Below are 14,450 nucleotides of genomic sequence, written 5' to 3'. Positions count from 1 at the left end.
TCTTCCTGGAAATAGGACCAAAAAGCAGAACGCATATATTTTGGGTGTTGTTTGAGAGCTTCATTCTGGCACATTCACCAGCTCTCTCATTAGAAGGTATTGGAATAGTGTATAAATGATGCAGACACAGATAATAATGATGGTTATCTGCATCCCATGCTCGAAGCATATGTGAACGGCATATTTTTAAAAGATCGGGAAATTATATGCATGTGCAATGCCTGTCAAAAATGGTAGCAACAGAATTAAATATGTCAAAAAATTAATCCAAAAATTTGTGTTCTGCAGATAGGGAAACGGCTCATCACCGAAATGCTTCGAAATCATGCGACTTCACTGAAGTAGAACATCGTTTTGAGAGCTCCAGATCTTATAAAAACCTACCTGGAAGTAATTGAAATTCCATTGCTCGATTTCAAAGATGACTATAGAGACTACACCCTTTTCCGCCAACACAGAAAAAGTCAATCAAGACACTCTCTCACGTGAGCGGGAGATTGCTACTGACACGGAAATTGAAACAGTCCAGGAGAATGGCGCTGAAGATGGTGTTTTCGGAGGCTACGACCATATCACGTGCTATGTGAACTCGGCCGATATCATGGCAGAACATTTTATCCACGTGTATGGCTTCACCCCTTACTGTCACAAAGGCCTCGAAACCGGGTCTCGTATTACCAACGTCCGTGTTGTCCGTAATGGAGGTGTCATTATTCAGTTTGTGAGCTGTCTCAGACCACCAAAATCGAGAGGCCTTTCTGAAGAAGACATGAAGTTCATCCAAGAAATCCATCACCACACTACTACACATGGAGATGCAGTCAAGGATGTTGCGTTCCAGGTCAGTAATGTGGAACAGGTTCACAAAAGAGCCTTGGAGGGTGGCGCAACCTCAGTGCTAGAGCCCACCACTTACAAGGACGAGCATGGTTCGATTACTATTTCCAGGGTTGGAGTAATCGGAGACACAACTCATACGCTAGTTGATCGGAGTTCTTATTCCGGTTTTCTCCCTGGTGGCTACCAGCTCGACAATTTGGAGAACAATTCTGCAACAGAGGTGAAGTTTGACGTAATTGATCACTGCGTTCAGAATCTAGGTTGGAACAAGATGGTCAAGTCATGCGAAATGTATAAAAAGATCTTTGGCTTCCACAAATTCTGGTCTGTGGATGACAAGCAGGTTTATACAGCCTTTTCTGCCCTCAAGTCCACAGTAATGGCGTCACCGTCCGAGAAAATTAAAATGCCAGTGAACGAGCCAGCTAAAGGCCTAAAAAAGTCGCAAATCGAGGAATTCTTGGAATTCTATGGCGGTCCGGGGATTCAGCACGTTGCTTTGAAGGTGGATGATATTCTAAGTACCGTTGAGGCCCTTAGAGCACGAGGTGTTGAATTCATTGATGTTCCTGATCGGTATTATCAAAACCTGGAGAAAAGATTGAAGGAAAGCAAGCATCCAGAGTTTAAGGAAAGCATGGAAAAAATCAGGCAACTTGGCATTCTCGTTGACTTTGACGAGGATGGATACTTATTGCAGCTTTTCACGCGGTCAGTGTTTGATAGGCCCACGTTTTTCTTTGAAGTTATCCAAAGACATAACCACAATGGATTCGGTGCTGGCAACTTCAAGGGACTTTTCGAAGTGCTGGAGGAGGACCAAAAAAGAAGGGGCAACTTGGTGGATCAAGATGAGGAGGCCGATCCTTACGATGTTAAATTGGAGTGAAGTGTACTCAAAACGTAGTAGCAAACTATTTGCTACATCTGACAAAATATATAAATCTGCTTCGAAAAATATCTGTATAATGCTCACCAGGTTTGCATCTCTTCGAAGTAGTCAATCCTCTTTTTGTTGTCTAAGTTTTTGATGACGGCAGCTCTGACGTTATCGGTCATATTAGGGTGGGCACAGATACCGAAAGCAACGGATCCAGTACTATTGGAAATTTCTTCTTGTACGAGCTGGTCGATGTCGATTCTTCCCCGTCTAAATTCGACATAGTCAAAGGCTTGTTGCAAACTTTCCAGCGTAAGGGTTTGCTCGGAAATCTTCTCTCTTTCCGAATTCTTTTCTTCAGAAAACTCCACAGAGCTACCAGAACTGGAGATCATGTCAGTATCGACTTCGGCTATGCTAGAATTGGGATTGGAGACATAAATGATAGGTCTGCAATTGGTGCCCTTGAATTGCATGAGCTCCTCCTTGAACCAGTTCAAGGAGTTGTATTCTCTCACTGCCCAGTAGAGTTTTACCTCTGTCTTGACTTCTCTAGACACAAGGTCCAATGCGTAGGAAAATGGGCCTGGGATACCGTTACCACCAGCAATCAGAACAGCCTTGTCGTACTGATGGTATGGGTTTCTCAAACCGTAGGGGCCTTCAACAAGGACTTTGACATTGAAAACATTATGGCCGTGATTTTTAACTTTATGACCCATGAGCTTGGTAACGCCGCCTTTAATTTTGCAGTAGAAATGAATGTGGCTTTTGTCTGTGATAGAGTCAATTAAGGTGAAAGGGTGAGATTGCCAGAATGTTCTTGGAGTCAAAAAGTAGACAAATCCATGGGCTGCTGGAGAAGGCTTCCAATAGCTCTTTGGATAAGGAACTGAGAGTTTGATGGTTCCTTCCTTCTCGAGAATTTCGCATTTAGCAGTTCTAACCCCAAATAGTACAACTCTGGCAATTCTGACAGCTCTATCAAAACACCAGATTGCAGCACAAGCGTAATAGTACTTGCCGTAATCTTGGGAAGCAGCATGCAACCAGGCAGTCCACAGGAACATGGCTATCAAAACGATGTGGCTGACAAGGAATAGCTCATACCAATATCTTCTCACTCCGTAGGCAGCAAAACCCATAGCCACCCAACAGCACACGGTTGCTGCAATGCCATGTTGGAAGTAAACTGCATGGATTCTGGTGTGCCATTTTCCAAGAGCAAAAGATTGGATAGTCATGGCAATAGAGTGCACAAGCACTTCCAAGCCCAATATTCTACCAAGCCCTTTGTGGAAAGTGACAAACCTGGAATACGGCCACCTGGTGACCCACTGCATGATATTATTTCTTCCGGGGAATCCAAAGAGCAGAGGGACCAAGTAAGAAAGCAGAATAGCAGACCTATCGCCGATGTATCTTGCGTATGCGGTAGACTTTGTCTTGAAAACCAAATCGCCTTCATAGTAGGTGAAGCCAAGAATAGCATTTGCCAAAAAGGAATAGATGAAGAATATGGAAAGAACAATTGACTCGAATCTATCAGGGAATAGTCCCAACAATCCAAAGTTCTCCATATGCCTACCTCCAAAAACTGCCGGCAGTGCAATGTGTTTTCTCCAGAAATTAGTAGCAGGGCCTACCAGCTTTCTTCTCAAAGATGGTAGCAGGACAAGCGACCAATTGATGAATGCACATACAACTATCAGCAATGCCCAAGCAGATAGTGATGCAATACCAAGGTAGTGGGACACTGCCACATTATTCCATCGATGAAAGTTACCCCAATAGTAGCCCTGGTAGTTCTTGGTCAAGTTACCACCGGTGATGGGGTAGTTGATCATAGTTTTTTTCTTAAAACCCTTGACGTTGCTAATGTTGACCATATACTTGGTAGCATTTTCGTAGGCGGAATGAATACTATCAACGGTAAATTTATATTTGTTGCAGAAATCCACCAGAGCATTGTCGGCAGCAGGGTCATACTTCCCAGTATTATTATAAACACAGGAGATCCATGAACCCAACTCTGCAGGATTGGAACAAGCACAATCGTATCCCTTGCTCTTACCTTCGCAAAAAGTAGCAGTGGCCTCAACTGCTGACTTGCACGCAATCACAACATAGTCTTCGTGAGAATAAGTATCTTTGGATGTAGCCAGGCCAGCTAGACCTGCTAAAGTGAGCCATTTGATCAGTTTCATGACGGAGTACTGGTTTGCCACAAATTACGGTGGCTTGACCCTATATATAAGAACTCTAAATACAAACGGCTAGGATGCATCTGAAAAAACCACCAAACAAAGTCCTCCGATTCGCTATTCTCAACTTTTTCAAAGTCAGGCATGGTAAAAACTGCGACGAATTCAACCCAACGCACGTCACCTGCAGCTACGTTTTCAACGAGAATTGTTGGGACGGACAAAGCTCGCTCGAACACCAGTTTGCTGATCCTGGTAGGTAGCCCTAACGCATATGTTCAAACCTCTGTTTGCTGAGGATCAAGAAAGACTGACATTTGGTTTGAATCTTGCACACGTAAAGAAGTTACTGATCGTTAAGATAATTTGCGTTTTCACCACTACAACAATAATATGCACCATGCCGCTTTCGTGCAGTACAAGAAAAAATATTTGTCCGATTCGGATGGTAGAAAAAAAGTGCTTAGCAAGGTACTACAGGTTGCCAAGACAAGTGGAAAAGCCACCATCTAGGCACGTTTGCTAACTCTAAATACATGAGAATAGCCTTTAATTATTAAGCCCACTCAGTATAGCCCATGTCAGGCCCTTTCTCAGTCCGTTTGTGTACGATAGCCGATAAATCCAAATAGCTTATTGTCGTTACAATACCTTCTGCGAATACCAAAATTACTGTTTTCAGTCTTGGTTTCTATGTATTTTTATGTGCTTGCGCAGTAAGATTTTGCGATTCAGTCACGACCAAACGACTCTCAGAAAAAGGACTAGTGCTTTGGTACTTTCCCAGCCACCCTCATATCCGCTAACCATGAGCCGTTGCTCAAAGTTACGCGATCTGGAAGAAACTTGCAATTCTCTTTCGATGTGGTGCGCTTAAACCTCTATTATGATGGGAAGCCATGTGGGTAGACTTTGACGTACTCCGCTGGCTAGCGCAAAGATGCTCAGTACAAGGCTCTTTGAGGATCCCTTGTTTCAGCTTCCTCAGATAAACGATCCACCAGCACACCAAGCAAGCTTTCCAGCAAAAGGGTCCAAAGGGTATCTTAAATGCCCCACGAATGTAATTTTTCTCCACCAAACAACTTTTGCTAATTGTCGGTTCGCATGGCATGACTAATAAATTTGTAGACAGGCAACATGGAAATCAAACGATAGGAGCCCCGCAGAGCAACTGTCATGATACTCTAGCCTATGTTGATAGTTAAGAAATAATTATGTTGACGATGCTGCTTGGATAAGGACTCTAGGTCCAACCACTCAGCGTAGAATATTGCTTACGCCCGTGATCTCTCCTGATAACTGATTTCTCGATCAGCTGCATAAAATTTTCAGGCGGTGAAAAAAACTACCTATTTTACATTCTATTACATAATCGCTACTCTGATTTAGCCTGGATATAATTTATCGTAGGTTTTAAACAAATAGCTACTTATTTACTGCCTTTTTTCTATTCAAGCCAGACATTTGATTCATGGGATGTCAAGAAACTCAAGAAAACTCTGGACACGTGCCGTTGCAGCGACAGTAGTTGCTGGATTGGTAATTGGTGGTGCCTGGGCGTTGAAGACGATTAATCCTGGGCTTTTCGAAGAACCTGCAAAGACATCTGAAGCCAGCAAGAGCAATGGTCAATTTGTGTCACTAGTTCTCACGCAAAAGGATCTTGACTTTTTCAGTGCTGCTTATCTGAATGAATATCCAAACCTCACTGTTATTCTTCATCCTTCGGTTGATAAATCAGAGTTTTTATCAAGGTTCAATGTGCAAAGAAACTCACACCAAGTCATCCAAGTTCGGACAGAGGAAAGTATATTCCATGTACTGAAGCAACTTAGCTCTAACATAAATCTTATAACACTGGGCAACTTGGAAATGTCTGCTAATGAGGTCGAGACATTTCATTTAGACAAGTTTCTGACTAACGTTCATGAGGTGGATCGTATAAATGATTATATATAGCTCTGGAATTCAACGTCTAACAATGTCTCTTCTCGCGCCGAAAACAATGTTTTCCGTCTTCTGATTACTTCCGTTCATATAACCGTACTCAATAGTACTCCAAGCAGCCCCACTATTAGCCGAGAATTTTTTTGGTTTCGGAGGGACTTTTGGGCGCTCATGTTTGGCAGCGATGGTGGGCCCAATTAAGGGATATCGGTCCCCAAACTCCTTATGAATCAACCTTGATAGAGACTGTATGGCCATCACTACCTGATACGGATCTTGGCGTTCATAGAGATCAACTGTTTGAAACAACTCATCCTGAGGCACGCCTTTGGACTTGATAAAGTTTAGAAATTGCTCAATTGACTCCATCTGAACAAAAGCCATTTTGCTTTTCCTCACTGGAAGAGTATTGGCCCCCCAGACACAATTTATCAGCTGTGACAAAACCTCCCCTGATTTGAGGAAATCGACGAGGTCTGTGGACCTGAGTTCATCTTCGTTGATACTGGAGCCCATGACTTGTAGAAGCCATTCCTTGACCTCATTTTGAAGCGATGGGTTGTTATACTTCTTGATCCTTGAGGATTTCAGGTCTTCATCTAAATTGGAAACCTCTTTCATCAATTGTAGAGTGAATCACTGAGAAACGCGCTTATATTTTTTTGAATTGGACTGTTTCAGCCGCTGCTGCAGTAATTCCAGGTGAAATTTCCGAAAAAAAATAGCAAAAGACACTCAGGTCATCTGCTTCATATTTGCAAAGCTTTTCATTATGTCTGCTGAAGGAGAAGTCCAGAATCTGCTACAACAAGCTCAGTCCTCTACTGGTGCTAATGCAAAACATATCATACAAAGAGCTGTTGAAATTTGCCAATCGCAAAGGGTGGACCCTAACTTGTTTTGTAAAGTAAGGATAGCTCTGGGTGATATACTTTTGTCCGAGGGCGATCAAAAGGCTGCCGTCGACCAGTATAGACTGGCTGCAGAGCTTGATGAACAGGATGGAGTGATTAACTCACCGGAGGTGCAACAGAAGCTAAACAATATTTTGAACAATATTTCCGGATCTTTGCAACGTGAGGTTGAACAAAATCCGAATTATGGCTCGAATGAAAGAGGATTGAGCTCAATGCTGATGTCTCAGGTGCTGAATGGAGGCAATTCCACCTCATCCAAACTGGGTATGCTTTCATCCCTTCTCGGTGCCGGTGGAAGTGGCAGCATGGGTGGAGGATTTGGGGGAGGAGGAATGGGAGGAGGAATGGGAGGAGGATCGAGTGGATTCGGATCACTCATCTCTGCCTTGGCTGGGGCCGGTGTCACTCCTCAACACCAGCAGAATCAAGGTGGATTCAATCTCGGTTCCCTTCTGGGAGGCGGTAGTGGCATGGCTAGCTCCACAGGTGGAGGTATGGGAGGAGGATTAGGTTCTCTCGTTTCTGGATTGCTGGGAGGACAACATGGCGGCTCTGGATTTGGTGGAGGACATCAAGGAGGTCATGGATTTGATGGAATGGGAGGCCAAGGTGGATATGGAGGGGGCAGATACGATAATGCCGGCTACGATCAAGGTGGTTATGGTGGCGGTGGAAGGTACGATGACAACAGCTATGGCCAAGGAGGCGGCTTTGGTGGTATGGGAGGGCGTCGTCAAGAAGGAGGAGGAGGTTTCTTCTAAGTTTTGAGCAATGGAGTACTCAGAATGGAGGAGGAAATATTTCTCATGACATTTTGATAGTTTGTTTCGTTTGATTTACAAAGAAATACTGATAAGCGAACTTAATAGTCTACTTACTTATTTCCATAAAATGTCTTGCTCGGTTCAGGGCAGCAGGCTCTACGATTACCGAGAGCTAGGCAACCAATTGCTAATTTCACATCATGGAGATTGTCACATATAAAACGAAGGCTATGAACAGAAAGTCATATAACAATTCATCCTCCATCAGTTCGAGACAAGAGGAAAAAACCCCGAACCGCTAGCTCTACGACAAGGCTCAGAAATCCAAGTAATCACAGAAAACCCGAAATAATGATGGTTTTAAATTAAGTGTGCAAACTTATACAAAGTTATCGATTTGTGTCAAGAAGTTAGAAGCAGTGGTATATTTACGTAAACCAGTGTTTAAGTTGGTGATCTGCCAACTTTTTGACGGGGTCAAATTTTTAACAATTGCCTTACAAAGAGATAAGAACCCGAGGAGGGAATGAACCAAATTTAGCCCAAAAGTTTCGCAAGACTAGCACGCAACACTTTATAACTTCAACAGCACTTAATTGACATTTGGGGGATTAACGATTACTATTACCCCCAAGCGCAGTTTTGCATTACACGTTGAATAAATTATAGACGGGCCTGATCTACATTTGACCATGTTTCATACCCCTCCAACGAAAGATAGTTGGCAACCAGATACATCAGTTAAGTTCTCTTATGATGCTGAAAAATCTGATGTTCTAGACGATGCCCAACATACAGCTATCAGCTCACAGTCGCTATCACATAAGTCGCCGGCTATTGGATCGGAAAGACGTGACAGCAATGAAAGAATTGTCAGTTCAGTCCAAGTGACAAGCAAGGACGAACTTCCAGCTTCTCTCTTGAAGCACTTACAGGATTTCATCAAATCTCTGAGAGAACCTAGGTATGCAAAGCCGTTGGCTACGTTCGAGATCGCTGAGCTTTTCCAAAGATTTTATACAGATTTCAACATCAAAACAAATGACTTCACGCATGGAGAGAAAAGAATGGAGTTGAAGGAGCTTGATAAACCGCTTGGCAATCCTTCTTGCAAGTACAATCTTATTGTTGAGCAATTACTAAGTGAAAAGTTTTACTCATCTCTCATGTTTCCCAAGAAAGGAGTCCCAATGGATGAGTTTGAGAAAAAGCTCAACAAAGATTTTGGAATCAAGCTTGCATACCTCAACAGTTTGGACATCAAATTCGAGAACTTAGATATCCATCTGGATATTGATGAAGATTTATTCTTGGACAATTTGTATGGTCGCATTCTCCCGCAGTTGGAAATTTTCACGGCGGAGCGCTCTCCTACACTAAAATTGAAGCGATTGTCTCAAGTCCATGCCGAAATTGACAAACTGATCAGGGAACTCAGCAAGAACACCTTTCACGAAATAAATACGGATATTTATCTTCCCATTCTCATTTACGTGTTCATCAAACTCGAAGATTTGCGGACTCATGCCCTCATTACCCAGTTTGAGTTCATCAAAAGATTTCGGAACGATTATATTTATGACGGAAATGACGATGAAAAGGGCCAATTATTGTATGTCTTCACCAATTTTGAAGCGAGTCTCTCTTATCTCGCCAGTGTGACTTTGGACAATCTAAACATAAGCTTGGATGAGACCATTTCCAAGGTTCCTGAAGAGTCCCGTGATGAGTTTCTCGAATTTTTGACAAAACCTTTGGTATTAGAATCAATCGAGGAGGAGATCAAAAAAATTCGACCTACGTTGTCACCTCGTCAACCTTCTTTTCTTTTGGACTCTTCTCGATTCTCCTTGCTGGCGCCATCTGAATTTTTGCCATTGTATCATGCGGATCAAGGCATCCGAAATATAAGTAATGCCGTGGACTCCAGCATCAAAAGCATAATTGGTAGGGTCTCGTGGCTGAACTCTATAGGAACAACAGACAACCACGATCCTATTTTGGAGTCTACCAGGCAGCAGATGGAGGAAAATCTAGCCATAAAATCCACTGTCTCTCTTCCAAAAGTTGAGGAGTCCAAAATCACCCCTACTTCGTCTATCTCTACCAGCGACTCTCGTCATCATGTACATACTGGCTCCGACTTGTCGTTACAACTATCGTCGCATTTGGATCAACCAGAAACGGGGGAAGATTTGGGGGCATCCACCATCACTTCAACAACGTTGGTCCGCACAAGGTCACAAACTGATTCCATTGTTTCGTCACCAAATGCACAGGATAAATTCATCAACAAATTCACCAGCAGCATGAGCGGTGTGATGAAAAACTTTCGGCCTGTGAGTGCATCATCATCTAGCTCCTCTCTCAATGTTCACCTGGAACCCAACGCTTCCAACAATGGAGTCTCTCAGAATACCATTACTCCTTTCAATACGGGCAGCAACGGTCAAACGGGAGATAAAAGCAAGCCCTCACTTAACAAGATGCGCAGCCGTACTACTAGTTTGATAAATACTGGCCTATTTAATCAGGAGTACTCGAAAATCGGGAAAGCAGGGCTTCTCAACTCTATTGAGAACGCCTTTGAGAATGTTAAGAACAGAAGCCGGGGAAGCTCTTTAAGTGATCATTTTCAAAACCGTTCTGAGGATCATCAAAAGTTTGCCAACATTGATATTTCGAAACTAGACCGCTTTGGCAATAAGTCATTCGAACAGCTCACTGTGTCTGAGCTATCGCAGATGTATCAAAACTACCAGTATATTCTAAGCATGTTAAATAAGGAAGATAGCTAAACAGAATACATTTTAACACTCAGGCAGTGAACTTGTCTCCATAAATTCAGTCCAAGGGAGAATTTGCCGTCGTATTTTTTGACAGCAAAAAAGTCTATCCTGAAATATAATTCTGTCCCCATGTATTCGAGCTTTAGCAGGTACATCGAATCTCCGGGACCCAATACCAAGGAAATGGCCCCATCTCAAGTGCCTCGGTATATTTACAACCTTTGGAGAAGCTATAAGTATATGATCTTGTCCACTGTTGCTGTGTTCATATTGTTAAACTTGAGTTTGGGTGATCCTACCAATTCTGTCAGAAAGCGGTATAGCTTGTCAGACTTTTATCCACAGAGCTTTTTTGGAAATGCTACTCTGATCAAGACCCCACCTCCTCGAAAGAATATTCATGATATGTATACAATTGAGGCCCGACTTATTCACTATTTTCCTTACGACGCAGAAGGTGAAATTGAAAACAATATTTGGCAGATGTGGCAACAAAGACCAGACGACAGGAAATTTCCAGTCAATTGCTTTCCTCACATTCAACGATGGAGACTGGTGAATGATGACTACAACCATAATTTGATTTTGACGTCCGAAGGAGAATCTTTAGTTTCAGATTATCTCAAGGACCAGGTGCCAGAGGTTTTAGATGCACTACTCAAACTTCCAGATCCCCGGCTCAAATATGAGTTTCTCAAGTACCTGATAGTGTACATTGGCGGTGGATTGTTTGCAGACATTGATACAATTTGCGTGAAACCGATGAAATACTGGTATGAATCTCGAATAATTCCTGGTAAGCTGATGGTGGGCATTTCCACAGACTACAACGACGAAAACTGGACGTTGCTATACAACAGAAGGTTATCATTTTCAAATAAGCTTTTTAAAGCAAAGTCCCACCACCCTTTTTTGGCAAAGCTTATTGCTCGAATTACCTATATGGTTCACAACGATGATCGCATCATTCACGAGATTGACTGGAATACAGCTTTTGAGAATCTGGATAGCAATGGTGAACCACTAACACAATGTACTGGTGAATCAGTTTTCACTGACACTTTATTTGAGTATCTGAATGAGCTTGAATCTCCTTTCATCTACAGGGTTGCGCGAACAGACAAAGATTTATTACCACAAAAGATTGTGGGACCTGAAACACAAGACCGCATTTCATACAAGCTGCTTAGCCTAGCTGTTGGCCCCACACAGGTCGACGATGTTATCATCATGCCAGAAATCACATTCAGGGGATCGAAGGAGTTTGAGAGCCACAATTCAAAAACCCTGAAACAAGACTACACAGCGGAATACGACGATGAGAATAAAAGAGAAGGATACGAGAAACTTTATTATGCAAGACCACTTAATATACTCACATGGGACGACTTCGATAGTTCTAAGTGAGAAAAGTGTGAAATTTAGGAAATACAGCATGACAAGTAACAACGTCGCTGTGCCCTGTTTATGTGCAGTCGATATGAAATTTTGAACTAATACGGAGCTACTGGCATGTTTCTCCACCACAGATACGAACCAAGAGAAATTTTCATAGGATGAAGTCAATAGTTATTTCATGACATAATAGTTTTTGGCTTTAGCTTGTAGACGTTATTTGGAAGCGAATCCAGATTCATGCTATTGCGTGATTGGTCAAATAACATTTTAACGTAACAATGTAGTAACTAGACGACAGGCGAGCCAGGTCAGAAGAAGGAACCCGACGGGTATAGCATAGACATTCAAAATTTCAAATCTATTGCGAAGTTTCAAGGGCATTTTGGTTGATTTGACCCCCTCCACCAAATGCCCTGTTTTGTAATAGTTGTCCATCATTTTATCCTTTTGCACCCAAAGTTTGTTCAGCCAAACTTCAAATTTTCTCATATCCTCTTCTTCTTCTTCCTCGCTCGCGTCCTCATCGAAAGTGCATCCGTCAATCGAACTTATATCAATTGCTCTGACAAACATGCTTAAGCGCTTCGGACCCTTTCCAAGCAGATAGATTGAGCGCAAAGTGAACGAGTCTTGAGCATACTCTGTCGCAAGATGGTCACTGTAAGCCATTGTGAAATCGAGAATAAGATTTGTCTTTTTGTGCATGTGTTTACACGCTAGGTACAGTCCTTTCACGCGGGGGAGCAACACATGATCTAGTTTAAAATCGAGCTGCTGCCTTGTCATGAAATCGTCTGACCTTGGTTTAGTGTTGGGGCTCAAATTTGTACCTTCTGGGAAAATAAGCAGCCAATGCTTTTTGACACAACTTAGATGCGCAAACTTTTGAATCATATATGACCTGTCTAAGTCCCATTTTCGATTAAGGAAAATGAAATCGTAATTCTTCATGCCGTACCCCAAAACTGGTATTCTTTCCAGCGACTTCTTCATAATGATGTAGAAGTTCTCAGCGCATTCATTCAGATAAGAGACAAACCATAAGAAGACCCAATCAGTGTATAGTTGGTGATTGGCAATCAAAATGGCGCTAGTATCTAGATTCAACAAGGACCGTTCGGCATTGGCCAGAACCTCGCGACACGAAACGGTATCGGGATCAAATGACAGTTCGAGATCCGTTGGGCATGTAAGACTTGTTATAAAAGTAATCAGAATCACGAAATTGCGCTTTGTGAAACCGATGCAGCGCGTTCTTAATCGCTCATCGCCACCTAACATCACATTCACCAGCAGTTGGGAGAAAACGATGCTCAAACAACCGGTCGCAAACGTCAGTATGGCAAATACCAGCCGGACGACTTGATAGATTGTAGGCTTTCGACTTTGCCGTTGCTGCATGCTAGACATGGAGAAACTAAAAACGAGCGATCTAATTTCGCGTAAAACTCAATTTTTAAACTATAATAAATGAAGCCTAGTACTGGAAGGAAAGCAAGTGCCTAAGAAGATAGCGCAGGAACATTGGAAGCACACTCACCCACAATGTTCCCGGCAGGATCATAGGAGCATACTATGTAAGTTCCCCAATAATCGTTGCAATATTTGTATCCACATCCAACCTTCGTTGTCGACTTCCAGATAACTTGGGTGAAGTGGTCATAAACAGAACAGCTAGAACCATAGTTGTAGTTCGCTCCCTCGTTGTACCAAGCATCCACGGTACCGGTAGTAGAGTAGCCCAGGGCCAGATTTTCACCGTACTTTCCTCCGGAGTGAGTCAAAACTCCCGAGCAGCTGTACTGGTCAGCATAGTTCTGAGCATATTGAGCAAGAGTATCATCCCACGTGAGTGCATCGACGCCGTGCAATGCTCTCTTATCATTGTGTTCCTTGAGGATCGCCTCCTGGAAGTCCGAGTCCGAGGAACCCGACGAGCCAGACGATGTCGTAGAGGTGGCAGCTGTGGAAGATGCAGATGATTCGGTGGTCGAAGAGGCCTCTGTTGGAGTTGGGGTTGGAGAGGAAGTGCTTAGCGTGGTGGGAGGAATGGCGGAGCTGGTGGACTCGGCGGTGGTTGGCTGAGCATTGTCGGTCTCGGATGGGGATATGGAAGAACTTGTATCTTCCTCCACGTTGAGGGTTCCAACGAGGTTGTCTCTGTCTGAGACTGCCGTGGATGTGGTGTAGACTGCTGTACTGCTAGCAGCTGTGCTTTGAATGCCGCCGAGCGCCTGAGTAGCGCCAGGAGTGATGACAACGGTCTTCTTAACTGTTTGAGTCACAACAACTAATTTCGGATCAGCTTGTCTTTTGAGATGAAAGAAAGGAGCGGCAGTAGCCAGGTGTCCCAAGACACAAAATGTGACAATTGATGACAGCTTCATTTGTTTGGACTAATGAAAGGAATGGAATGGGTCTGTTCTTGTAAGACACGAAAGAATGAAAGAATGTTTAGATACTGGCTGTGAAAAAAGAGTGATCACGTCGGCCACGAAGAAAGTATTGACAGATAACCTATGGATTGCAAAACTTCGAATAAACGTTAAAGGTTTGCGTTTATATTCAGCAGTGTCAGATGCGTGTTTTAAGAGCTAGCCACAACGGGATCTGCTACCAAACACGGTATGCAGAATAAACAATACCGACACGCTTTGAAACAATAAATTAAAAGCGTTCACTACTCAATTCTCACGTTCGACTTTGTA

At 43.0% G+C, this 14,450-nt stretch overlaps 8 protein-coding genes across 8 annotated transcripts; 4 read left to right on the top strand and 4 right to left on the bottom strand.

The window, feature by feature from the left end:
* The first annotated feature begins 307 nt into the window (after window positions 1–307).
* Window positions 308–2,565, top strand: OGAPODRAFT_15634 (uncharacterized protein). Its single transcript, XM_018353863.1, has one exon. The coding sequence runs from the start codon at window positions 422–424 to the stop codon at window positions 1,727–1,729; it is 1,308 nt and encodes a 435-aa protein (XP_018212138.1). The 5' UTR covers window positions 308–421; the 3' UTR covers window positions 1,730–2,565.
* Window positions 308–3,927, bottom strand: OGAPODRAFT_75275 (uncharacterized protein; the record flags this gene model as incomplete). Its single annotated transcript, XM_018355997.1, has 1 exon — window positions 308–3,927. One exon carries the CDS (start codon window positions 3,925–3,927, stop codon window positions 1,813–1,815), a length of 2,115 nt encoding a protein of 704 aa, XP_018212137.1. The 3' UTR covers window positions 308–1,812.
* Window positions 3,928–5,379: 1,452 nt separating this feature from the next.
* On the bottom strand, window positions 5,380–6,499 carry OGAPODRAFT_75274 (uncharacterized protein). The gene has a single exon (XM_018355996.1). The coding sequence runs from the start codon at window positions 6,493–6,495 to the stop codon at window positions 5,896–5,898; it is 600 nt and encodes a 199-aa protein (XP_018212136.1). The 5' UTR covers window positions 6,496–6,499; the 3' UTR covers window positions 5,380–5,895.
* Window positions 6,500–6,620: 121 nt separating this feature from the next.
* Window positions 6,621–7,671, top strand: OGAPODRAFT_15632 (uncharacterized protein). Its single transcript, XM_018353862.1, has one exon. The coding sequence runs from the start codon at window positions 6,647–6,649 to the stop codon at window positions 7,550–7,552; it is 906 nt and encodes a 301-aa protein (XP_018212135.1). The 5' UTR covers window positions 6,621–6,646; the 3' UTR covers window positions 7,553–7,671.
* Window positions 7,672–9,584: 1,913 nt separating this feature from the next.
* On the top strand, window positions 9,585–10,376 carry OGAPODRAFT_15631 (uncharacterized protein; the record flags this gene model as incomplete). The annotated part of the gene is made up of 1 exon (XM_018353861.1): window positions 9,585–10,376. A coding segment is annotated over exon 1 (485 nt), but the record flags the coding sequence as incomplete, so codon positions are not given.
* An 85-nt stretch (window positions 10,377–10,461) lies between these two features.
* On the top strand, window positions 10,462–13,150 carry OGAPODRAFT_97893 (uncharacterized protein). The gene has a single exon (XM_018357979.1). It carries the CDS (start codon window positions 10,474–10,476, stop codon window positions 11,749–11,751), a length of 1,278 nt encoding a protein of 425 aa, XP_018212133.1. The 5' UTR covers window positions 10,462–10,473; the 3' UTR covers window positions 11,752–13,150.
* On the bottom strand, window positions 10,462–13,152 carry OGAPODRAFT_92608 (uncharacterized protein; the record flags this gene model as incomplete). The annotated part of the gene is made up of 1 exon (XM_018357191.1): window positions 10,462–13,152. One exon carries the CDS (start codon window positions 13,150–13,152, stop codon window positions 12,010–12,012), a length of 1,143 nt encoding a protein of 380 aa, XP_018212132.1. The 3' UTR covers window positions 10,462–12,009.
* A 32-nt stretch (window positions 13,153–13,184) lies between these two features.
* On the bottom strand, window positions 13,185–14,255 carry OGAPODRAFT_15629 (uncharacterized protein). Its single transcript, XM_018353860.1, has one exon. It carries the CDS (start codon window positions 14,127–14,129, stop codon window positions 13,245–13,247), a length of 885 nt encoding a protein of 294 aa, XP_018212131.1. The 5' UTR covers window positions 14,130–14,255; the 3' UTR covers window positions 13,185–13,244.
* Window positions 14,256–14,450: the final 195 nt, after the last annotated feature.

Source organism: Ogataea polymorpha, assembly GCF_001664045.1.
Source record: "Ogataea polymorpha strain NCYC 495 leu1.1 chromosome Unknown OGAPOscaffold_2, whole genome shotgun sequence".
Classification (NCBI taxonomy): Eukaryota; Fungi; Ascomycota; class Pichiomycetes; order Pichiales; family Pichiaceae; genus Ogataea; species Ogataea polymorpha.
Note: the sequence above shows the minus strand (reverse complement) of the source record. Positions and strands in the feature narration are given on the sequence as shown.